This window comes from Protopterus annectens, chromosome 7.part0, assembly GCF_019279795.1.
Source record: "Protopterus annectens isolate FY-2018-M chromosome 7.part0, PAN1.0, whole genome shotgun sequence".
In the NCBI taxonomy this organism is placed as follows: Eukaryota; Metazoa; Chordata; order Ceratodontiformes; family Protopteridae; genus Protopterus; species Protopterus annectens.
This window is the reverse complement of record NC_056739.1, coordinates 646,351,190-646,377,406: the sequence shown is the minus strand read 5'-3', so window position 1 is coordinate 646,377,406 and position 26,217 is coordinate 646,351,190. Positions and strand designations below refer to the sequence as shown.

General features: G+C 40.5%; 1 protein-coding gene across 1 annotated transcript in view; it reads right to left on the bottom strand.

The window, feature by feature from the left end:
* Positions 1–26,217, bottom strand: part of ICE2 (interactor of little elongation complex ELL subunit 2) — a gene marked incomplete in the record, with an annotated part of 1,939,141 nt that overhangs the window by 175,988 nt on the left and 1,736,936 nt on the right. The window contains 1 exon segment of the mRNA XM_044077213.1: positions 5,972–6,251. Coding sequence (XP_043933148.1) covers positions 5,972–6,251 — 280 coding nt within the window.

The window sequence follows — 26,217 nt, the reverse complement described above, 5'->3', positions numbered from 1 at the left end:
CCCCGGGGGCCAACCTTTTAAAAATTCCTGGGAGGCTCAGTGGAAAATACTCCTGAGCACTGTGGAACCAACGGAAGACCTGCCCCTAGATACCATGTCCAACTTATAATGAGTAACGAAAGTGTGAGGAGATGCCCATGTAGGTGCAGCACAAATATCATCCTAGACAATCTGGCCTGATAGGATGTAGATGTAGATACAGACCGAGTAGAGTGAGCCTTGACCGGGAACAGTAGATCTTTACCCCCTGAAGAATAAATGAAAGAGATGCAACTGGATATCCACCTGGACAGAGTGACTTTGGAGACAGGAGACCCAAGTCTGTTTTCTGAAAAGGAAACAAACAACTGATCAGATTTTCTGAGATCTTTGGTTCTGTGTAGATAAAAACGTAATTGTCTGTGTACATCCAATTGATGAAATTTAAATTCTGCCTTGTTTGAGAACTGGGGAAAAAAGACTGGCAACGCAATAGATTGATTTAGAATAGAGATAGACGCCACTTTGAGAAAAAAGGAAGGGTTTGGTCTGAGAGAAACCCTGTCCTTATGAAAAATCAAGTATGGGAGTTTTATAAAAAGAGCTTGAATCTCTGAGACGCGTCTAGCTGATGTGATGGCTACTACAAAGACGGTCTTCCAGATCAAGAATTTTAAATCACAAGTAGTTGCGGGTTCAAAGGTTGGTGAAGTAAGAGCCTGCAGAACAAAATTTAAATCCCAAGGCATGATAGGTTCTAAAATAGGAGGACAGAGTAACAGAGTGCCCTTCAGGAAAGCCTTAGAGAGTCTGTGAGCCATCAGACTAGGCTCATTAGCAACATGAAAGTTAGAAATCGCTGCCAATTGGACTTTTATGTTGGCGGATGCTGAGCCCTGACGAAAAAGCATAGACAAGAACTCCAAAACAGAAGCAACTGGAGCTGTGTAAGGGTCAATTCCTTGGGTATGAGCCCAGATTGAAAATCTCTTCCATTTGCTGGAATAAATCTTCCTAGTAGAGGGCTTATTAGAGGAAGATAAAATATGAACTACCTCCGGTGAAAAATGATGAAGCCTAACTAATGACGGAACTGGAGGGTCCGCAGAGAGGGATGGAGCTGCCCTGACATGTGTGTTAGTAAATCTGGTTGTGGGTCCAGAATCCAAGGCACGTCCATGATGTAGGGATGGAGAAAGGGGAACCAAACCTGACGAGGCCAGTGTGGGGCAATCAGAATAATTCTGCTTCCCAAGGATTGTGCTTTCTGAATCACTTTTGACAGCAAGGGAACCGGAGGAAAAGCATATAGCAAACCGGAGGGCCAATCGTGGACTAGAGCATCCCTGGGTGACTCCCCCTGAGGGGGGAATCAACGTGAAGTAGCTGCTGCATTTGGCATTGAGAGGACTGGCAAAAAGGTTGCAGCAAGGCTGACCCCATCTGCGGAAGATCCGTTCCACAACTAGAGGGTTCAGGGACCACTTCTATGGCATCAGAATAGCTCTGCTTAGCCTGTCTGCGATCACGTTGGACTTCCCCGGAATGTGCTTTGCCACCAGAAAACGCTGGGAAGATACTGCCCACTACCACACTTGCATGGCCTCTCTGCAAAGGGGGTATGACTTGGTTCCTCCCTGCTTGTTCAGATACCACACCACTGACATATTGTCCGAGTAGATTGCAATAGCCCTGAGAGGGAGGAAGCTCTGAAGTGTCTGCAACGCAAGTAGCACACAGCTCTAATCTCCAGGACGTTGATATGCAAATGTATCTCGTGCTCTTGCCACATGCCTTGAACTGTCCTCCCTAGATAATCCCCCCCGCACCACATCTGGGAGGCATCCGTGGTCACCATGGCTATCGGGGGTGGAGGAACGAAGGGTCTCCCCCTGTCCAGATTGTTGGTGCAAAGCCACCAACCGAGACCCTGTTTGCACCTACCTGTGAGTAAAATAGGGTGAGAAAGTGGAAGCCTTTGGCGAGACCACTGAACAAAGAGGAGCCACTGAAGGAGCCTCATATGTAATCTTGCTAGAGGGACTAACATAATTGTCGCAACCATAGTCCCTAGGAGTTGGAGAACCCATCTTGCTTTGGCTCTTCTCAGAGGGAGCAGGGCATGAACTTGTTGCTGTAAGGCTCTGATTCTTTCCTGTGGTAGAAAGGCCCACATTTGGATGGTGTCTAGTTCTGCACCTATAAAAATGACACGCTGTGAGGGCAACAAGGCAGATTTTTCCCAGTTCAATGTTATGCCCAACTACTGACAGAGTGATGGTGGCATCCCTGGTCTGAAAGAGTAAATGCCTGGTGGTGGCAGTGAGGAGCCAGTTATCCAGATAAGGAAACAGTTGGAATCCATGGCGTCTCAAGTTATCCGTCACCACCGCCATACATTTGGTGAACACCCTGGGGGCTGTGGGGAGACCAAAGGACAGGGCTCGAAACTGAAAATGACTGTCTCCCAGCCAGAAGTGTAAGTAACTCCTAGATGCCCTGTCCATTTTGATATGGTAGTAAGCATCCTTGACGTCGATGGAGCACATACATACTTCTTTTCCCAACAATGGGAAAATTGACTGCAATGTGACCATACGGAACTTGGACTTTTGTACATGGTTGTTCAATTGGCTGAGATCCAATATGGGTCTCAGGTCCCCTGTTCTTTTCGGCACCAAAAAGAATCTTGAGTAAGTCCCTAATCCGATCTGGTCTGAGGGGACATGCTGGATGGCTCCTTTTTCTAGCAGCTTTGAAACCTCTAAAGCCGCGTAATCCTTTGACTGGGTGGAACGTCTAGGATTTTCCTGACTGGAAGGGGATCTGACGAAAAGGGGATGACATAACCTCAGGAAATTATTCGTAAAACCCATTGGTCCTGGGTGATGTTCTGCCAGGCCTCCGTGTATAACGATATTCGACCCCTGACTGGCTCCGGAAACGCACAGTCAGGCCTCCCATCAGGAGCGATGGTAGGGAGAACCGCGAAAGGAATCGCGGTCTCCCGAGTTGCGGGGACCTCCTCTGCCCCTAGGGTGGCGTCTTCCTGAATAACCTCCCACTCCCCTGCCTCTGGAGGGGGGCTCACCTTGTGCACTGGGAAAAAAACCTCTGTGATTTTTTTGAACCACATCTTTCCACCCCTCTGGGCCTTGGGATAAGGCCTAGAGGGAAGGGAAAAATGGACCCCTACAGCAGACAGAGTTTTTCCCTCCTGCTCGCACCTGGTGAGGGTGTCTTTCACCTTGGTTCCGAACAAAGAGGAACCATCAAAGGGGGCATCAGTGAATGAAGACTTGAAGGCCCCTGCGAAATGACAAAGGCGCATCCAGGACTGCCTCCTAAAGGCGACTCCTGAGCTTGCTGCCCTACTCGCTCCCTCGGCTGCATATGAAATCAGCATCATGGAGAAGTTAACGATGGAACTGAGGGTAGACATCTGGGCGTTAACCATCTGGGCCACCGCCTCAGAAACATTACCCGTGAGAGTATCTCCAAGCTCTTTGAGGAGATCTCTCTGGAGCCGTGTTAAGTGAGATAGGTAGTTCAGCGACTGTGAGGGAAAGGTCGTTGAAGAGAGGGTACGCTTCCCGTACCGGTTCATGGTCATAGACTCCTTGTTAGGAGGATGGATGGAGGAAGAAGTCTCGGCTAATTCCTTCTGGGTGGCCGCTGCCACCACCATGGCATCCACAGGGACTCCCTTGGACAAAAATTCCTTACCCCGGGGAGCAGACAGAAATTTATTGGGTCTCCTGGGGACGGGTTCTACAGAATCAGGGTTCTCCCATACCCTCCGACAAATCAAATACAGGACCTCATCGAAGGGTGGGGACATCCAGGAGGCGGAGGGCTGAGCACCGAAGGCCTTCAGGAGGACAGACTCCTCCTCGGAGGGAATTTTGGATGGCCAGTCACCTCTTTGTTTCAATATCTCTAGAATGTCAGGGAAAGAAACATCCTCAGAGGATGACTTGGGGGACCCCTCCGATTCCTCGAGGTCAGTATCTGAGGTGAGAGACTCATCCTGGGAGTCTATGTGCTTCCTCTTGCACGTTTTCTTTCTAGGAGGCTCCTCAGGTAAACACTCTTGAGGGGCCCTCAGAAACTTGGGGATGACTCGTGGGGGTACCCTGAGGCCTTGAGGCTCCGCTGTCTAAAGATAGGTGGTGATCAGAGACCCGCACCGGAGTGGTAGGGGACAGAATGACCGACCCTCATGATGTAGCTGACGATCTGGCCAGCGCACTCCGCATGGCCTCAAAGGCTGCCCCCCCCTTGAATCCGAAGACCGAACAGCCTCAGAGGCCACGACAGGAGTCGGGGTTCCCCGAGCCAAAGCACCCAGAGGGAGACTAGGAACCGATAGATGTCCCGAGGCCTCTCCCTCGGAACCAACTGAAGGATCCAGAGTCCTGAATCCCGTGGATGACACCGACGGGGTCGGAGCGGATGTCGGCACCGATAAACTGGGAGAGGCCATTGGAACCGACCTGGAAACATCACACGGAGCCGAGCACTCCGGCTCCGAAGGCTGGGATGTGCTCAGAGGAGGAAGAATCGAAGAAGGTTGCAGGATGGGCTCCAGAGCCGACTGGGACAGAGCTGAAAACAATTTAGCCAAAACCGGTGACTGAAGGAGTCTCTGCACCATCCTATCGACATCCACATCCGATAGTGTCCTGGAGGATTTGGAGGACAGGGAGGGAGATCGAGATCTCCTCTCAGGTGATACTTGCCTAATACTAAGTGATCGGCTCAGAATGGGTTCCAATATAATTGGAGCCGACGCCGGTTCCATCATCACCGACACTTCCTGCGGCCCCGAGGACAGTGGAGCCGAGGATGTCGAAGCTAATTTAACTACTTTCTCCGGTGGCTCAGAGGAGACTGAAGGAGCCAGAGACCTCTTTTTAGATTTCGTGGATCTAGGTTTTGCGCTGGAAGCAGTTTCCAGGCCCTCTTCGAACGAGGGTTACAAAAGTCCCTTCAGAATTAACTTATTCTTTTTTTCCTGAAGAACCCTGGGACTAAATGCATGACAAAAGCTGCAAGACTCCTGCAGATGGATTGCTCCCAGACAATAGACACATACCGAATGTACATCGGTAATGGACATTTTATAGCCACACTTTGAGCATTTCTTAAAGCCCGAGGGCTTGCGCTCCTTCGAATCTTTAGACATCCTGAGAAATTACCACAATCACCAAGACAAAGGATCACGGGTACTGAACCAACTGGAGAAAAACAATCACAAATTACACCACACTGAGCGCGGGAAAACTACCACTAACCAACTCTCACAAAACAATCCTCAGATACAGACAAACACAAAGGGGATTAAGACTAGAAACCTCTAATTTAAATGGTTTTAGACCAGCACCAGTACACACACACAAAGGGAACTAAGACTAAAACCTCTAATTTGAAATGTTTTAGACAGAAGTTAGAAAACAGGGAAGCAAGGGGACAGACTAGGTCCTCTAACTGAAACGGGCCTAGCCTGTTGGAACAGCTAGTGGGATACCACAAAACAATCCACACACACCAAAAAATTACATAAATAACACCAAAGTAGGAATAGCTAATAAAATAGCTTTTGTTTGTAAATAAATTCTCTCAAGAAGAAGAAAAAAGGTACTTAGCCACAGCCAAGCGCAAGACCACGTCCAAGCTACACGAGCAGCAAATGAGATCTGGGGATATAGAGCAATGCAGCATGGGATACCTTCTTAGCCTAGCCAATAGAAAGACTTCGAGCTAGAAAAGTTTGGCCGAGTCGGAGCCGATATTCGGCTCCGAACTCACGGGTAAGAATGTAAGCGATATTGGACTACATAACATCTAAGGTTTTTATAGTCTAAAAAATATAAAAGATGTAAGCACTTTTGTTTAAAACAGTGTAAACTTCTTCAGACCTGAATTTTGAAACTCTAATAAACTGAAGTTATTAGACTAAAAAAGAAAAAAGGCTAATGAAAGCACTCACCTTTTTCTTTTTTGGAGAGCCTTCTGACGGTCGGGGTGGAAAAGTGCATGGAACTCGACCAAAATGAATATGATATGGTAATGTTATGGAAGGATTTAAAGGCACCCAGGGCACAGACAAGGTAGATGGCACTTGTGGAAAGGTACTGTAAGCTTCATGCAAGTTGTAAGTAGCTCTGCTGATTGTTACTTTAGCAGACTGCACCCCTTCAGTACTCTTAAAGATGGTCACAGAAGAATCACCTGCAGTATGGTTTAACAAATAGAAGCCCTCCTGTAAACTGAATGAGACATGAGAAAAACATGTTTGTCAGAAATAAGGCAGTTGATTAATATCTCAAACAATTATGAGCCCTCCCACAAAATAAATGAAAAAAAAGTCAGAAATAAGGCAAATGATTAATATCGGTCACATCTGCTATTAAAACACAATGCATTTAACTTGATTTTGGGGTTCTCTTTAAACAGTAAGTGCTCATACAGCATTATTTTTAAGACAGGCTTATAAATGCAGAAAATTTGGTATACTGCTACCTAATAAATTAATCGATAAGTAAAAAATAATATGAGAGTTTAGGGGCTGGACTGCAAAACCTGGATTTGGGACCCACAAAGTCCTAGCTGCATAAACTCATAAGTTACTTGTGTTCCTAAGCTCACATTTAAGAACAGATCATTTGTTTCAAAAAGCCTGCCTGGAGTAATACAATTTCAGAACAGAATAATAAGTAAATGTTCAATGCTCTATACTTTGGACTCTGGGCATAACAGACCTTGAAGGAGCCTGCCTCTAATCAGTCTAGTATCAAACGCTATCACCCAGATACTCATCTAATGCCTTTTTAAATAAACAAATTGTATCCATTCTTCTAATTCTAAGAGGCAGAGAATTCAACAACTAAGCAGCTTTAAAATGAAGAATTGCCCAAAACTCCACTTTTACATTCAGGAATTACCGACAAGTAATTTCTACCTGTAGTTCCTTTCTGATGATAGTTTTTTTTGTTCTAACCACATTTACTCCCAAGCTTTCAGATTTAAAACACATACAAACAAAGATTAAATCACCGTCTAATACTCTATATCTTATTAGGAATAAATAAATCTCCCTAAGTCCATCTTTATATATCCTCCCCCTCAAACCTTTTATCTACCTGTCAGGTATAAACTCTCTTTATCCTTTCCAATATTTCAATATTAATGAATTAAACATACAAACATTCACAGCATATTCTATCACAGATCTTACTAGGGTTTTAAATAGTGGTACTAAAATTTCCCTATCCTTGCGTACAAAAGTTCTCAAAACATTCTTAATCTCTAGATTGTTTCTTCTAATAATACTCATAAGATGTAAACTTGCATTAAAGTCACAATCAAGTTTTATTCCAAAATCCTTAACATTACTATGTCCAAAGTGCTGCTATTCAACGCATCAGGATACAACTTATTACTACAAAAACATATTCAATTCCATATTATTAACAGATGACCATGTGAACAATTTATCCAAGCACCCCTGGACTTCAAATTTATTAACAACCTACCCTATCAGAGTCATCAGTACACCCTCTAGGTGTAGGAAACAAGACCACAATAGGTCCAAATAAAGCTGGTTCTAACACAGAGCCCTGACATAATCCAGAAAAAAAATTCTTAGACTTGGATGAAGTATTCCCCAAGCAAACTTTACTAATTCTAAAACCTAACCAGTTCTTAACTCACCTTATCACAAAGATTCAGATTGAGTTGCAACATTTGGAATATTACATTGTCATGAGGGACAGTGTCAAATGCTTCAGCTATATCCAAATAGATAACATCCACAGACAACCAACTGTCCAGTGCTTCCCATCATGGTTGTTAGAAAGGTAAGTTTGTCCTACAGGATTTCCCCTGGGTGAATCAATGTGTTATGTCTATGCATGAACCCATGGACCTAATGTATCCAATATAGATTTACTAATGACCCGCTCAAAACATTTTACCAGTATACTTGTCAGACTAATTGGTTTATAATTTTCAACAGATGTAGTTTCACCTCCCTTAGGTATTGGAACAACTAATGACTCTTCACGTAGTCTGGGCACATAACCGGTTTCTAAAGTTCTTTGAAAAAGTCTATTTCGACAAGGCATAAGAAATTCTAATATGGACTTAAGAAAATATCTATTGATCCCATCAGGACCTGCTGCAGAAGAATTACATTTTCCCAAATCTATTTCCAAATACATTAGGACAGTCTCCATCCAAATTAAACAAAAATTTGTCCTTTACATAGTTACTTTCTTTGGAGACACCTATGGTAGCCAAAAATAAATCTGCCAAATATCCTACACCTGTAATTATTTCATTATTATACACATTATAATCAATATTCCTGTCTCTAAATTACGATGTCTGTTAAAAAATGTATTATTATCAGGAATAAATTTTACCAATTTCATCTCCTAATTTCTTCTGGCTTTCCTCAAAAGTCTCTTAAATATGCTTCTATTATTCTTATACCTAGCCTTATTACTTTCATTTGGAAATAGTACATATTTTTCCACAGAAACTTTAAACTTTATTATTTTATTAAATCTATCTAGTTCATAAGTTCCATCAAGATGATTTAAAATCTCTGGGTGTATCCAAAACATCTGTAACATGATTTTATATCAAGTGGTGAACAAAAGTAAAAAGTTGTTCCTAGGCCATATCAATACTATTATGACTCACTATTTCCTTCCATTCCCAATCAATCAAATCAATAACCACATTTAAAAAAACAGTTCTGTAAAATAAGTATCTTACTGACTCCTTTTTTATATTTAGTTAAGTCCCACTTAATCTTAAATTCCATGTTACACCATAGTGGTCTTACCCCAATAACCTATGAACAACACTGTTTTATTTTGTTAATACTTTTCCTTGTCCGTAGCACATCCAGTACATTCCCTCCCAGTAGGGTATTCAGTTAGTTGTCCATAACCAAATTCAATACTAATGTAACAATCTCATCCATCACACCTGTACCATTATAGGTACCTTTCTAATCAATATATGGAGCATTAGGATCACCACCAATTCAATCATAATTACTCAAACTTAGTAATTATATTTTTACTGCAATCACAATTTTCCTGACAACTCAAACCTTGGGTCTGTAAAACAAACATACCTTACAAGTCCTATTATTAATTAATATACTAACAGTCAATCTCAAGATTTACTTATCAAGTTAGAAACAATTTTAGACAGTTTAACACCTAATGGCACCCTAAATGCCTGGTTCAGCACAGATAGTTGCACAGTCTTTAGAATTGCAACACACAACCACTAGTTAGGGTTGGCATAACAGTTAAAGATATTTACTTCCCAAACATGTGATACAGAGTCTTATTCTTACCAAGGGAAACTGGATAGGCTTAAAGCGGCCTCGAAGGGCAGCTAGCATAGTACTTGACTATGAACCTAAACACTAACAATTCTCCAGAATGGGATATGACACAGAGCCCCAATAAAAATGGACAAGAGAATAGAGATTCTAATGTCAGCATGCTTGCATGATTCAAACCCATACCTCTCTAGTGTGCCTCTTTATAGGTTCATAGGTTGGTACTGGGCTATCTGCCCGAAGGCATATATTAGCCCAGCCACGTTGTGCGGTATTCACCTCCCCTTTAGTAGTTCCCTAGACCCTTGTACTAGCAGCTAGTACCCTTGGCCCCTATCTAGTAGTGCTGTTGGTGTGATCCCCGGTGTGAACTTTCTGTTACCCATCCACTCATCAAGGTTCCTCTTGAAGAGTGATAGTGAGGGGCTCTGTCTTATATAGATCGGGACCCTGTTCCATAGTAAGGGAAGTCTCTGTGAAGGGAATCTATCCCTCCAGCATGTTCTATTCATTGTTGTGTTGAGGTTTATATCCCTAGAGCGTGTAGCTCGAGTAGGTTATGATAAATGTTACTCATTTTGAGTCTTAAAAATTCTATGTTCCAGTCTGCTCCTCACTGCAAGAGTCTGGCACTCTGTTGTTAAAAATTTTGTTAACAAATACCCAGAGCGAATAACACTGAATGACAGCGATTTCTCAAAAGTTCTCATGTTCTGAGCTTCCTAGCAATTGTAACTGTTAAGTGTTCCACATTTTAGAGTGGGAAGGTTAACAGTGATGCTCATGTCAAATGCAATGCTATAAGTGAAGCTACTTCTTGAATTGCAGGTTGTAGTCATGCCCATTTTATGGATAAAAATATTCAGCAAATTAGCCAGCAAGGTAGCTGCATACCATGTTGAATGATCCCCAGGTCAAACTTAGGATGCTCCATATCAGAACCATTGTCAATCTACCTGGACAAGATGTTAAAACCTGTTGTTATGGGAATTAGCTACATCCTAAAGGACACACCACATTTCTTGGAGACTTACTTTTTTTTTTTAGTAGTTCCATGGTATACTTTCAGGACATCTTTTGATTTCAAACAATTTTTTTTTTTTCAATCAATATAGATATATATATGGATGGCGTTCCTAACACTACTACTAAGAAAGAAAATGTCTAGTGATCTAATCTAATATCTAGATTCCCTTTAGAAATTGTTCTAGAGAACAATGTTCTTTTGTTATGGAGAGAGGTACCATTTACAGACCAAGGGCTTAGATATGTACACCATGTGTGCCAACGCTACGCCAACTTGGTACTGGCACAATGGGAGGATTCTATATCTACCCAAGATTTTGAAACACACAAACATCTTAGATACGAATTATCTGTAGATCTATATTTTTTTGTTATGGGTGGTAGTTTGAGCAACTGCACCGTGCCTATTTACTATGACTATTTGACGCACCACCTTCTTACTCTTACTTTGTTCTAAGGCCATCAATGAGATTGATTTTAAAGATGTTAATGTCATAAAAATAAGCAATAATGATAAACAGAAATTCAAATTAAATCTCTTTGGAGAAATAATTTTCTTTTCACCCACAGCATGCACCCCAAACATGTTCACAACACAATTGTTAAGAATCAAAACCATAAGGGTGTCTGTCTAGACTAACATCTCAACAACAACAACAAATGTAAATCACAATTAGCTAGAACTTCATTCATAGAGGCTATAACCCGACCCGGGTATGTATTTGAAAATATCATGGGTGATGACTAGACTCAGGACAGACATAGGGCTGATCAACAGACAGACAGACCTTTCAGTTACCAATAGATAAAGAATAATTCTGATGTGATGTTCATAGAGTAGAGTAACACCACAAACAACAAACAAAAATATTGAATAATAATTGATGGTAGATGACAAGATTAAGAATCTGATTGATGAGAGACCTAGGTAGCATATAAGAACAACATGTCTTCCTCAATAGACTACTTTGTTATGATAGGGTCAATAAAACCACATATAGATTCATACTAAGACAGGTACTCATCCCTGTCATACGTAATCAATGTAGGTACAATACCCACTACTATTGTTTTGTTACATAGAAAGAATCAGGACCTGCACACTTTTAATTATCATATTCATCACAGCACTTTAAGCATTTTAGGACTACACAATGTCTGTATTTGTGTTCTTATTGTCTGATGAAGCGTTTAGTTATAAAAGCGCGCTTACCATTCTGCAGTTTGTTCGTGTTTTTACAACAATAAACCTGTGTTTTATTTATTGGAGATTCGTTTTATCAAGGTTACAGTCTATGGTGCACCTTCTTATGTTTCTACATCAATATGGCAGATGTCTAAAACACGGACATTTCTTTTTCTGACAATTCAGTTTGCTTCTAGTGTGCCTTGAAAACTTTTATGAAAGTTACAAGTGACCGCTTTATCTTCAGGTTCAACATCAGCAACCTGGACTCAGTTTCTGAGTTACAAGCAAAGTAGGTAAATAAAACATGATGAAGATAATGGAATTTTTAATTGTGACAGCAACACACAGTGGCAAAGTGTATATCCCGTGGTCTCAGTGCCTCCCCTATGGGGTGCTACATATGCATCCCTCAAACATTCAGATTACAGAATTCTGTACATCCTGCTTCCTTCTGCCCATCCTCAGACATCTTCCAAAGCTACAAAGGAACTAAACAATTAAGCATGTCTACTCTGCAAGTATACATCCCAGGCAACACAAGGCTTAAGCATATGGAAACCAAACCTCAACACAGCCTACCAGACTCAAAAGGACTTAAGACCACTGCAGATTAGCAAATGACAAGGAAAACATGGGGCGGGGGGGGGGGGACAAGCAAGCCAATTATTGAGCTTTAAGGCTGCAGGGAGGACTGATGGGATCTCTGGATGCTGGCTGGGACAGTTTGCGGTGGGGAAATGGTGACAAATTCAGTGGGCAATTAGGCTGCAAGGAAGGTTGATAATCCACACAGAGCTGGGCCAAGCAACCTTCATACCTACTTGGATGACAGCTCCCTCTGGTCTGCTCTCATCCAAGTCAGTGCCCATGACGTCAGTGATAGGGAATGAGTGGACTAAGATTCAGTGGAGGAAAGATGAAGGTTGACAGGTAAGGAAGAAAAAAGCAGAGAGAAAAATATCTATTACTATATTAAAACTGGTTAAAATAGATGAGTTATTTGGAAAAAACTGAAATGTTTTACAGTAAAATGATTCATACTGTTAAGCTTTAAAAAAGGCTTTCTAAACATTTTAGAAAGCTTGACTTCCTTTGAGAAAAAAAAAATCTGTAAAATATGACTATATGTTAGAGAGTTTTAATTATGTATGTTGTTGGCTACTTATACCAACAATAACTTGCACATTAATTAGTGAGCTGACTGGTATTTAGAATTAGGTTAGTAACTTTTCAAAAAGTACTTTGGATTGTTTACTTCTTATGGATAGAAGAAAAAAATAAATAAAACTGGATTGACCAATCAGGTCATCACTCGACCTCACCTCCACATGTTCAAAACTTTTTTGAAAAAAAAATTCTAATTAATTCCTGGCTCTAATCCACACCAGGATAGTCTCATCCTATAATCCATTTGCCTTTTTCACCTCCAACTTAATCTTCTAATTTCAATTTCATCTCTCATCCACTTTCTTGCAGCCACTCTCTCCCTTCACTTCCTCCAGCTAAAACCATTTTCATTTTTCTGACCTACTATCCCTCTCCCCTACCTAACAACCATAGCCTGTTCCACTACTGAAAATCTTATTTGCTTTGCTACCAAAGTACATAACCTTCAAAAACTCATTTGTAATTTGTAAATATCTCTCTATTAACTTTATACACATACTTTCTTTTTTCATGTATACACACATTCCTTTCTTTACTAACAAATATTTTCTCTCTCAACTCTATCACTCTGTCAACTTATTAATAATCCTTTTATCAACTAATCACCGTCTGCTTTTACCTCTTTTGAATCTATGTACTTTCCCTACTTATCTGACTTTTCCTTCCAGTTCGTTCTCTTTACCTCTTCTAATTTAAACAATTAAGCTTAGCTCTCTTACTAGACAATCAACCTATTTCTTTGATTACTCTATATTATATTGTATTGTGTTATACTTGTAAAAATGACCTTTATAACTGTGTTATACTGTACTGTACTTGTAAAAGTAACAATCCATATATGAAAGTTATGTACTTATGACAGATTTGTGTTTTCTTATTTTCATCTGGTGTTCTGGGTTCAACCTTTGGATTGTTGAATCCTACTGGATTCGACCTTGGTACCTTTTTATGAAGTTGTGGATCCGAGGATCTGACTCCTCCCCTACCCATAATTCCTTAAATTCCACCAAAGTACCTCAGATCAAGTTTGCTGACATATCTCCAGTTATTATCTAGACTTAAAAACTAAAACAGATGCCAAGATACATATGAATACTTACAAAATGGCACAGTGTGTAGGATTCCACAGATAGGTTCTCAGAAGAGGTGTATCTGGTCACCAGAAGCTGTCAGCAACAATATTGGAATGGGAAAGGCGGGAGAAATGTTGAACTGAATAAAAATGAGACAACACAGATCTATTGTTATGACAAGTACATAACTTTCATATATGATGTTGTCTATTTTTGTCCGATTCAACCTTTGGGGCAGATTCTTAAGCTGAGGAACATCCAGGTAGCATCAAGCAAGGACATCCCTGAGAATGGTAGAACCAAAAGAAGAACATGATCTGGACTGCACATCCAATTTATAATGGGATACAAAGGTATAGACGGGACTATTTTGCTGCTGCACAAATGTCATCAATGGGAATGCCGTAGAAGTAGCCATTGCTCTTGTAGAATGAGCCCTTGTTTTGCCTGTAAAGGCAAGCCCAGTTTATTACAAACAAAGGAAATGCATTCCAATAGCCATTTAGGAAGTGTGACTTTTGGTATAGTTTTACCAAACTTTGACTAGGAAAATAATAGTTGATCTGGCTTTCTGATATCCTTGGTCCTATGCAAATAGAATCTGAGCTGTTGACGAACATTTACATATATAACATATACTCCTCTTTGTTTGAGAATATTGGAAAAAAGAATGGCTAATCAATTGACTGATACAGATTTGCTATGGATGTCTGTCTTTATGTAAAAGAAATACGGTGGTTTACATGACGGTGCTTGTAATTCAGGTTTGTCTAGCAGGGGTGATAGCAACAAGAATAGTAGTTTTCCAGGAAAGTAACTGCAAATCTACTGATGTTGCTGGTTGACAGGGAGTTTGGGTCATAGCTTCTAGCATAACACTGATATTCCATGGAGAAACTTTGATCAGAGGTCTGAGGAAGAAAGTACCCTAAAATCAAAATTTAGAAATGTTATGAGAGGCTAGGGAACTGCTACTGTACCTTGCATAAAATTTTGAGATGGCAGCCATCTGTATTTTAATAATCAAAAATCGGAACTTTTCTAAAAAAAAACTCGTTAAAAAGTCTAAACTTATTTATTTAACATTTGTTAACTTGGTTGGTCCGAGCTCAATCCCATTTTCAGTGGAGACCCGAGGAGAAAAGCTCCAAATACTTTCACAATTATATAAGAATAAGCAAAGTAAAAAAAAAAAACAGACAAAAATCGAACAATGGTAATATATAACAATTTACAAATGTATAAATTCTCAAAGAAAATTCTCAAAAAAATTTGAAAATTGATGGAAGGGCTGCAGAGAAAGGGTCTAATCCCTTCAATAAGACACAAATAGAAAACTTTTTCAACTTGCTTTGGTATATCTTTTGATGGCCAACCAAAGAAGATAGCCTGACATCTCTAGCTATTGTTAAAATTGGAGGAACCATGAGGCCACAAGAAGGAGAACTAAGCCTTTCAAATCCAAAACAGGACAATGAGGATCACTCTGGTCTTGCACCTTCTGGGTTTCTGAATACATTTTGTAAATAGGATTATTGGAGGAAAGGCACTGACGAGACCTGGGGGCCAATTGTGAACTAGAGGATCAGCATCTACCAGGCATGTGGGGGGAATCAAGGCAAAGTAACTGCGACACTTGCTGTTTAGGTATGAGGTGAACAGATCAGAGGGACCACTTGTGAGGCATTAGAACTGACCTGCTCAAGTTGTCTGTTAGTACATTTGACGTCCCCAGGGTGTGTGCTGCTATCAGAAAACTATGGGAAGACAGCACTCATTGCTACACTCTTATGACTTCCTGGCAAAGTGGGTATGAATGGGTTCCCCCTATTTGCTGATATACAAGACAACCATGTTTGTCTGTCTGAATGGAAATCAGACCCCAGGGGAAGGAGTCCTGGAATGCCCACAATTCTAGGTGGCCGCTCATCTCCAAGACACTGATGTGAAGGTTGGCCTCTAGGGAAGTCCACGCACCCTGAACTGTCTTCTCTTTTAAATATCCCTACTAATCCTGAAGAGAAGCATCCATGGTTATTTTTGCCCGGAGGTTTGATGGACAAAAGATCCTTCCTTCCGTCACTGATAGGGAGGTTATCTATCATTTAATACGGTCTCTGCAAACCTGCGAGAGGTAAATCCTGGTATGAAGGGGGTGAAGTGTTCGTGACCACTGAACTGAGAGAGTCCACATAATATTACAGGCCAAGAGCCTAGCAAATGAAGGATTAACCTTGTTTTAGGAAATGGATGTTGAATGACCTGCAAAGCCATTAGATGAACAGAAAGTACTTCAATGTCTGGGAGCTTGGCAATTTGAAGAATTGTGTTGAGGTGACATCCAATAAACTCTATGTGCTGAGTGCAGAGAGATTACTTTTTAACTGATGGATATGAATCACCAGATTCTGTACAAGATGGAAGAAATGGCCCCAGTGCTAAACCACAAGATTCCCTGGAAGTAGCGGTGAGGAGCCAATCATCTAGTTACAGGAACTCCTTGATAACTTGCAGTCAGATATGAGCTACTACGACTGCCATAATTTTGTCAACACCTGGAGGACTGTGGTGAGACAGAATGTTAGTGCTCTATTTCTATGCGACAGTAGGCATCCTGGAGATGTACAGCACATCCAATCATCCTTCCTCAGAAGAGGCAATATGGACTGCATCATGACCATTTAGAATTTTGTCTATCTTAAGAATTGATTGAGATGACTTAGGTCCAAGACAGGCCTGATGTCCAGTGTCTTCTTTGGAACTAAAAAGAACCTGGAATACACTCCAGATTTTAATTGCTCTTGGTGGACCTGCTGGATTACTGTCTTTTCCAGCAGCGGATTCCAACAGGCTGATTGGGAATATTTCTCCTTTTTTATTTATTTTTTTTGCAGGATAAGAAAAGGGAATGGAATAGCCTCTGTTGATTATTCTTAGCATCTAAGGATCCATTGAAATGTTTTACCAAGCTTGTGGGAGCAAGGATAAGTGCTCCCCAAATGTCTCCAGAATACAGCAGTCGGGTAACTTTTCAGGAGTGATGATAGGGTTTGTCAGTAAAGGAACCACAAAACAACTGATTGTATGGGCTCCCCTCTGTCCCTGCAGCAGCATCCATTTGAATTGCCTGTCTGTCCCATGAGGGACCTGTCTCCAGGAGTGCTCTGGTGACAATCCTGTGACTTTCTGAACCACATCTTCTTACCCCCTCTTTGGCTCCTAGAAAAGATCCTCTGAGGGGTATAGAAGCAGATCCCAGCATCAGTCAGGGTTTTGTCCTCTGATTCACTGCTAGTAAGCATTTCTTTGACTTTGAGTCTGAAAAGTGTGGAACAATCAAAAGGAGAATTGATGAAAGATACCTTAAAGCCTTCTGTAAAGTTGCAAAACGTGGTGACACATGGTTATGCCAGTGCCTGCTGTGCCATCAGCTGCTCTGGAAAGCAGACACAGACAAAGACACAGACTGAAGGGTAGACAATCGGGATTCCACTGTTTTCTGAACATTGGTGGCAGATTACTCTAGGGGGGACTTGGGAAGTTTCTTGGTCAGGTCCCTCTGAAAATGTGTCATGTGAGCAAGATAATTCAGAGATATAAGTGTGAAAGTCACTGAAGCACATGTCCATTTGCCCCTGGTTCCCTGTTGGGGGGATGGACAGAAGAACTCTCCTCGGGCAGTTGCTTGTTAGTGGCTGCCTCTACTAATATGGTATCTATTGGAAGTCCCTTGCTCTAGTGATTTCTGTCTTTCAGGGCTGGTATCTGTTTTTAGGGATGGGTTCTACTACATCAGATTCCTTCCAGTCCCACTGAGCCACTAGATCTATAAGAGCATCAGTAGGTGGTACCCCCTGGGGGCAGATGAGCCACTACCAAAGGACTCAAGGAACACACATTCATCTGGTGACGTGTCGGTGGGCCAACCCTCTCATTGCTTCATCAATTCTAGGATGTCAGCAAAGGTGACATCTTCTAGAGGGTATCTTGGGAAACCTCCTTCATCCAGATATGTGCCTTCTGTACAGACACTGGAGAGTAGCCTAGATGTTTTCAATTACAAGTCTGTTTCCTAGGACCTTGTCTCAGGGGCATCACAGGAGGTAGGTCCAAATCACACTGGGAACTCAAAGGTCCAGTGTCTTCCAAGCCTAATGGAACTAACAGATTCCATTGATATGAATGATCAGAATGAATTGCAAGATCCAACCGAGGTTGGGATGGGTCCAAGCTTGAAGAAGGCACCTGACGTCTTGACCTAAGGCAGGAGGATCATGCTGGCATATATTGACATTCCACCTAACTCGGCTGTTACGGACTTGAAGAAAATTTTGGATGAAATATTTGGCTCTCAGCATTGAATATTACTTACAGATGGGGAATGAAACTTGATTTGCAACAATAAGGATGTATCTGATGATGCAGAAGGGAAAATATAACAAAACAGGATAGCGTTTTGAAGAAAATTAATGAAAATATATTGTTTGGAAGATGTGAATTCAGTAGTAGGAACTTGGAGGGAAGTTACATTTTATTCTCCAAGGTACGAAAAAAGGCTAGACTGGACATAAATTATATTTCACAGGAACAAGTGTATGTAACTGAAAGCTTTGACACACATCCGATAACGTTTATCTTAGTTTTTATTGGCATTTGATCTGAAATAATGTACAGTGATGCCATATATGTGCTCCACCATTCAAGAGCTATTAGGAAAGATAAAAAAATTACTTCAGAAGTTATAGCTAGTGAGTGGGATAAAATGAAAGTGGAGTTTGAAAATAGGGTAGAAATAAAAAAAAAAGATATGGTTAAGAATTACCAAGAATTATTTAGAGGGTCTAGCAAAGGTTAAAATATTGCATAATAAAGGGGATCTTACAGAACAAGAAGGGGCATAAGTGCGGCATGCTAAATAGAAAATAAGACCGTAACTGGGCAATATGCATGAGTTTAGAAAGACTGCTGTTAAGCAACTGTTTTTTTGATAACTCTAGAGTACAAAGATTTAGGTAACAGAAAATATAAAGAGTTGTTGCTAAACTTAGGGAGCTTATAACAAGAAAAATAACCAGAGATCATGTAAAGTATTAAGAGATATTTTGGAAATGTTATGAACATTTGTGTAAAGCAGAGTAATGTGGAAAAAAAGCACAAATGGAAACATTTATGGAAGACTTGGGTATGCCAAGGTTAGAGGCAGATGAGGGTTCAACAACTAACCATTAAGATAGGAGGGGGTGAGATAAAAATAAAGTATAAGCAATCTTCAAAAAAGTCTCCAGGAATAGATGTTATTCTTGTCAAAGTTTGGAAGCTGGGAAGGAAGAAAGTGATGAAGATCTGGAAGGTTTTGTTTAACAGTATTTTAAAAGGAGGGGAAATGATTTGCGATCAAGCATCACTTGCCAGAAAAACATTTCTGCACCCAGAAAAAAACAGTGCCATTCGGTATAAGGACTGCGACTTCCTCAACTGACCGCATAGGATGATGTAGTCTCTTTAATGCTTTGTTCAAATCTCTTGGATCAATGCATATTTTGATTTCGTCTGAGCCTTTTTTGTGGGCTGCTACCATGGACAACACCCATTCAGTTGGTTGTGTAACTGGACATATTACACTATGCTGCACCATTTTATCCAACTGAGCTTTGATTTTATTCTGCGTAGCTATCAGAACTTTTCTTGCTGGTCTGACCACTGGACTACCTCTGGGTCTAACTTCATAGAATATACAACTGGAAGTTTGCCTAACCTGTCATTGAAAACATCAGCATACTCTGAGAAAATAGCTACTAGCCAAATAACATGAAAGCAGCACTGAGCCTTCAGTCTGAATCTCTTCACCTCCATAAGCAACAAGTTTTGCACAACTGGCCACATTAAGTCGCTCAGCAGCTCTCACCTTAGCAAATAAATCTGCTGACATAACATTACACTTTGAACCAGTGCCTACTTTGAGCTCGGTGGATTTACCATTGATCTGGACAGCATAAAAAGATTTCATTCTTTGCCAACAAATTTACTGCATCAACCTTTTCACCAATTACTGATACACCATCTATGTAGAAAGTAGGGTTGCAGCTCTCTATATGATCAACTTACCTTTTTGAGTGACCTTTTCTTTATAACTGTGTAAGGTTTACTTGATTTGCAAAACTTTTGAAAAATGGTTCTATTTTTTTTTTTTTTTTTTTTTTTTACACGTGGCATTGCTGACCAAATGCTAAGCATTTTTTCTCTTTTAGACTCATGACTGGCACCACAATTCTGATATGGACCTCTCTAGTCTCAAAACACCGCTGCCTGAAAACTAGCCTTGAAATTCATAACTACGGAGAAAAGTGCAGTTCCCCCAACTAGCTAAGGCAGACTGTGAAATGTCTATAGCCTTATAAGCTCTGTACCCCCAAGATGCCAAGTTCTGGCCAGGCATACAGTAGGAATCTTACATATATCCCATAAAAGTGTTATGCCTTGTACAGCCTCACCTAATAAAAGGGTTTGCTTGACTTTGCTGACTTACACGTATTAATAGGGTTAATAATGGACCAGGACCTTTTTCAGCTTTTCAGCCATGAGATGGGTCAAAGAGGGTACAAACATTTCTAGTATACAGTGATATGGCAATAACCTACTTTTGTATGTTTTTTTTATGAAAATATTCACCCAGGTTGTCTGCAAATGGAACAGACTTTCAAAATGATGCTTTTGGGTGCTATATCTGCAGCAATCATATCAGTGGCTAAACATCAGGAATCTGTTCAGGTACATGTTTTCACAGCCACGAGCTGGGCCAAAGAAACATATGTATAACAATCCAGCATAATTGCAATGAATAGAACTGAAGGATCTGGAAACGAAATCCTCAATCGTTCCACATGCCATATCTACTTCTGCTGGGTGTACCCTCAGGGAAAAGAAAGACCTCTATTCCAGTTGTCCTTGAAGAAATGGATTAGAACAGACAGTGACCCTTACCCTGTCTTCTCTGAAGATATGATTTTACAAGAGAAAATCCTGGAACTTACCCAGCAGTGATAGATTTGCCAGTGCCAGACACGCAGGACCTTTTAAGTAATAGTTTGCAGCTATCAACTCCTGTCAGGTTACCGCTTCCCACAATTGTTACAGGTGACCGAATTTTAAAGACTAATATCAACTGTCAGGAGATGGTTTCCAAGCTTTGCTATAGATGACCGAATCTCAATGGATAATTTTCTGTCAGAAACAGTACTGACAAGTTTTTCCATTTCAATGCAAGTTTTCCCTTAGAGATTCCATTTTCTTACAGCTGGTGTTTCTAAATGCTTCACTTATTGCTTTAGAGTTTATTCACAGATTTTATTTTGCACTTTTCTGTAGTGCAGCTTTTAATACTTTTACTTTAACGCAGTATGCATGCGTTTACAAATGAACTGAGAAATTATTTGTAAACATCATAGGCATTAATTCTATTACTGGGAGGCAAACCCACAAAACTAGTTAACTAATGGGATGCAAACATTGCATGGAGAAGATTAAGGCAATTGTGACACTGACACACATGCGTGCACCCCCCCCCACACACACACACACACAAGCTCTGCTCTACCATTATGGAATAGGTGTAAACTTCTTGTTATAGTGCATTATTCTAAAACAGAGCTTCTTATATTAGTAAATGACAAATTGGGGTGGAACCCAAAGTAACAAAAATGCCACCAAGAGATTACTTAAATCTTAGAAGCATTTGTCCTATGTGGTTGCAGCTCTGACAAGGTTTAACTAGTCAGGGGTACCTACCAAATTGTCTGGAGACTTCATTGTTGCAACTACACTCAAAACAAGGAGCAAAAAGCCTACACTATCCCTGATAATGCTGCTGCAAAGTGGAGGTGACCAGAGTTTGACTGACATTTGGCCATGTCTCAGACATGATGCCCCACATTTTACCTTTGTATCCCTGACCCCTGGAAGCTACAGTCACAAATGGATTAGTCTGTAATCTCAAAAATCCTGACCAAATTGGTAGACAAAACTGGTATTGTCCCTTACATGTTTAACAAACCACAGGTTTGTTTTAAAGGGATGGCAACTTCCCTCAAGCTCTCAAAACACTAAAGGTTTGATCCACTAATATTAACAGGATAAACAATCAAGAGTTCCTAATGAAAGCTATGTTGAGATACTTGAAATATAATCCTACAAAATCTGTGCCTCACTTTTTTTACCCTCTCCTCTCCACCACTGAGGGACCCTGCCCAATGGCTCCACTATCTTCACCTCTTCCACCCATTCATTTTAAAGGGATGGGAGCAGTGAGCCCTTGAGCTAGGCAAGAACCCCACAACACATTCATTCCAGAGTCTGTCAGACTGCTAAACTGAATCTTTATGGTATCACTGCAATATCTTTTTAACAAAACCAAGGCTAAAGGTGACATAAGTATCAGTCTGAAATAGTCTTGTTATACAAGTCCACTCCAAACCAGGAAAGAACACTATAAAGGAGGGACACTATTCTCCTACCAACTTAATCAATTTCCAGTCTAGTGTATTTATGAAAATTTGGGTTTACATTTCAAGACCCTGTTATCCAGTCTAACTGGTCAATGCCAACCAGAGTGTAATAACCAAAATACCTAAATGCCATACTATAAACAGACTGTGAAAACACACTCAATTTATAGGGAGTAGTTAATATTTCTGTCCTAATATACAGGATCTGGGATTCCATCAAGATCTACAGTCACTGCCTGTGTGGAGTTATATTACAGTACACTGCATGTGACTGATGGCAGGAGACGACAATAAATCTGCCTAGTCTGTCTTTTTAAATACCCTAAGAGTCTATACCAAAGATCTGCTTTACTTTCTGGTAGTCTGCATAGTGTATTTCCTGTTCCATCTAAAGAGCTCTGCAGTGGGAGAAAGGCACAATAATGTGTCAAGACTGTTGCAGTGGGGATCGTGCAAACATTATGGTATTCTGAAGTGGCTGAAAAACACTGCAAACATGAGCCACAATCATCATAGAAAATGATGAAGTTTCATCACAAGGGATCATACATTACCAACAGTTCAAAAGATAGATTCTAGAAAAACTGGATATAGTGGTCCATGAAAAGAAGACAAAAGTAGCATTGAAAACCGCTACACCCAGTGACTACAGTGTCTTGCGTACAGAGAGACTCAAAGTCATAAAATATCAAGATTTGCAGGCAGAAATTAGAGCAATGTAAAAGTAAGATAGCCAGATAATCCCAACAGCAGAAGGATCAATGGGTCTTATAAAAAAAGAATCTACAATCGTATCTAGATGTGTTACCAATACATAAAAAAGCATCTACAATCGTATTTAGATATGTTACCAATACATGTAACTCCGTACAAATTGCAAGAGAAGTCATTACTGGGCACACTGCGGGTGCTGCGAAGAGCACTTCTGGCTGACATCAAAGATTCTAACAATACTAATTTCATGAACTTTAATTGTACTTTGACTTAGGAATAGGGTCCATTCTTGTCATGGTATTAGAAACTCAAAAGATTTGGAGAAATTAAATATGGAAGACCTGGTATCGTAACTAGTCAGTTACAACGGTCCACCCAAACCAGGAAAGGACATTGAAGATGGGAACTGATTACATAGCACACTTACCTAAGTGCATGCAAATGGTGCTCTTGTGTGTCTGTGGGTTTTATCTGGGTACTTTGGTTTCCCTTCAGCTCCCAGAAATATGCTAATTGACTCTGTATTGTAAACTGTTTGAATACATTACGTTCACCATTGTCCTAGTGGCATAAGTTGTGGCTGAAAGGGTCCACAATGAACACCACTTACCCAGTTATTAAATTAATACATTAAATTAAAACTCTTCATTAAAGATTTTAACTAGTACTAAAAAAGTAAGATCTGCTTTCCCAATGTACAGGTACTAGAAAAGTTATCCCACTATTTATCTCTATTTTATTTTTTTAAACAAGAAACATCTTTATTGAACTATCACTTATGAACACAGGCAGTTATGCATTTATATAAATGAAAACAAACCATATTGACACATTTTCAGTTGGAAACATTACACATCGCTTATTATCTTCTGTACAGTCATTGTCATTCAAAGGTTACATAGCTCATTCAATTCCTGCATTCTCAAACCTCTTTCCTCCTTCAAATACATTATTCTGCATGTATTATTCCCACAATTCTAATTTTTTTCTATGTAATTTGCTATTAATCTTTTTTAAAGATCCCTTGTCTAGTTCTTTTATCTCTGTTACTATATTCTCTACTTCTAGTGTGGTTAGTTTAGACATTGACATCCATTTTCTAGTAATTGCTTTTTTGGCAGCCACCAGAATTAAACACAGCAAGGCCTTACTATGCCCTATTAATTATCCCCCTTTTAACAGCAGCTTCTGTTGTAGATTCTACTAAAAATTTTACATATGCAAGACTTTCACTTAGGAGCCCCCCTATTCCTTTCCCTTTGCCTATATTCTGATATCAATCATTAACAGGGAGGGCAATCTCTAGCCTGCAGTCCCAATGAATTATTTGCCTCTTCCCATTCTATTATCTTTCCCTGTCTAATTTGCTCCCCAATACCATGGTTCCTTTGCCAGTTTTCTCTAGTAAATTCCAGCCCCCTCTTGCCTATTCTCTGTATCCCTAATTGTAGCCATCCCTATTGTCAGAATTTCCTTTCTCTGTTCCCGTGTTGTCTTAGTTCTTAGAATACTTTCTGCTACTTTATGAACATGATATTCTGCATGGTTATTGTTATTCTCCTTAAGGATCTAAATGGTGTCAAAGGTTGTCACAGCAGGGATGGTAGTGGGGATAAACTTTCACTATCTATAAAATGCTCCCATGGCACTCATCTCTAATAGCCTCTGACAGTCCAAGTCCAGCTCCTGACCTTCATGTGTGGCTTAGTTTCTAAGTCTGGGGAAACCACTTGTACTGACAGAAGGAAGGTGAATGGTGCCTTAAAACCAGTTTCTTTGGGCAGGTGAGGCTCATCAGGCTGGGAAGACAGCCTGCCTATGAGAACGTAAACTCTTATTTAAAACAGCCTCTGCCTTGCGGCAATACCTAATCAGGGTGAACTCTTCAAGAGTAAGCCCTGAGGAAAAATCCAGAGATTGAGCCCCCTTTGAGGTTGTACTCGACCTCACTCTGGCAGCTCCTGCAATGACACTGATACCAAGCCTTGCCTTTCCCTTTGGATTACATCAGTGCCATGGAGCAGGGGAACCCACTGCTGGGCATCAGCTGTTTCCTTAAAATTCACTTGCCCAGGCCTGCGCCCTAGAGAGCTTCACTTTGTGAGCGGTAACACAACATGGGAAGCAGCAGCTACGAGTAATAAGCTAATGCACTCAACTGGCATAGACTAAGGTTCCAGGGGCTGCTTCCAGTGGTGTCAGAGATACTTTGATCTCATTGGTCCACTGTTGTGTGGGGTTTAGGGAACCCCCAACAGGTGAATTGTTAACCACACTCCTGGAAAAAAAAAGGCAATACAATAAACCAGCCTTTAGGCTCGGCACCTGGAACACAAGGACGATGACTCCAGGCCTTACGGAAGATATACAGAACATCAGTGATGCTCGGAAGACCGCAATCATTAATAATGCACGGAGAAAATTGGAAATGGACATTGCAGCTCTCCTGGAAACAATTCTGCCATCCATTGGATGTCTCAGGGAGAAGGACTTTACCCTTTTCTGGGATGGGAAGCTTCCAGAAGAGACCAGGGAACATGGCGTTAGTTTTGCAATTAGAAACAACCTCTCTGGCTTAGTTATACCACCAAATATGGAAAATGAGAGATTGCTAAAAATTCAGCTACAAACACCAGTGGCCATGGTCAACATCTTTAGTGTCTAAGTTCCTACTTTAACTTCTACCCAGGAAATCAAGGACAAGTTCTATACTGCACTTAGTGCTGCAATCAGTGAGGAAATTTAAAGGGCAAAAGACAGGAAGGAATCATTTGGAAATCAAAGAATGTCAAGTATTTATGAAAACTTATTTTAAATAAATTGCTAGTAAAAGTAATTATGAAATCTAAGCAGGATGAGGAAATGAGGCATAATGCATATGGGACAGAAAAAAACATGGATTACCTTCATAGAATTAGGATAAAAATTGTCTGGAACCAAAGTAAGGTGATACGGGAAAAGGGGGAGTACAAAACTGAGAACTTGGAGAGGATTGTGTGTAGATAACACAATCAGAGAAAAAAAGCATATTGTGCAGACAAAAGATTTTTTGGATTATATGGCATATTTGGATGGCAGTGTTTTATATAATAAAATAAGTGCAGAGAAGAAATTAAACTGTAGTTATGGGTAAAACGTTTGGGATGGTTGAAAAGAAAAGAAGAAAATGTGTGACACAAAGATAATATCCAAACCAAA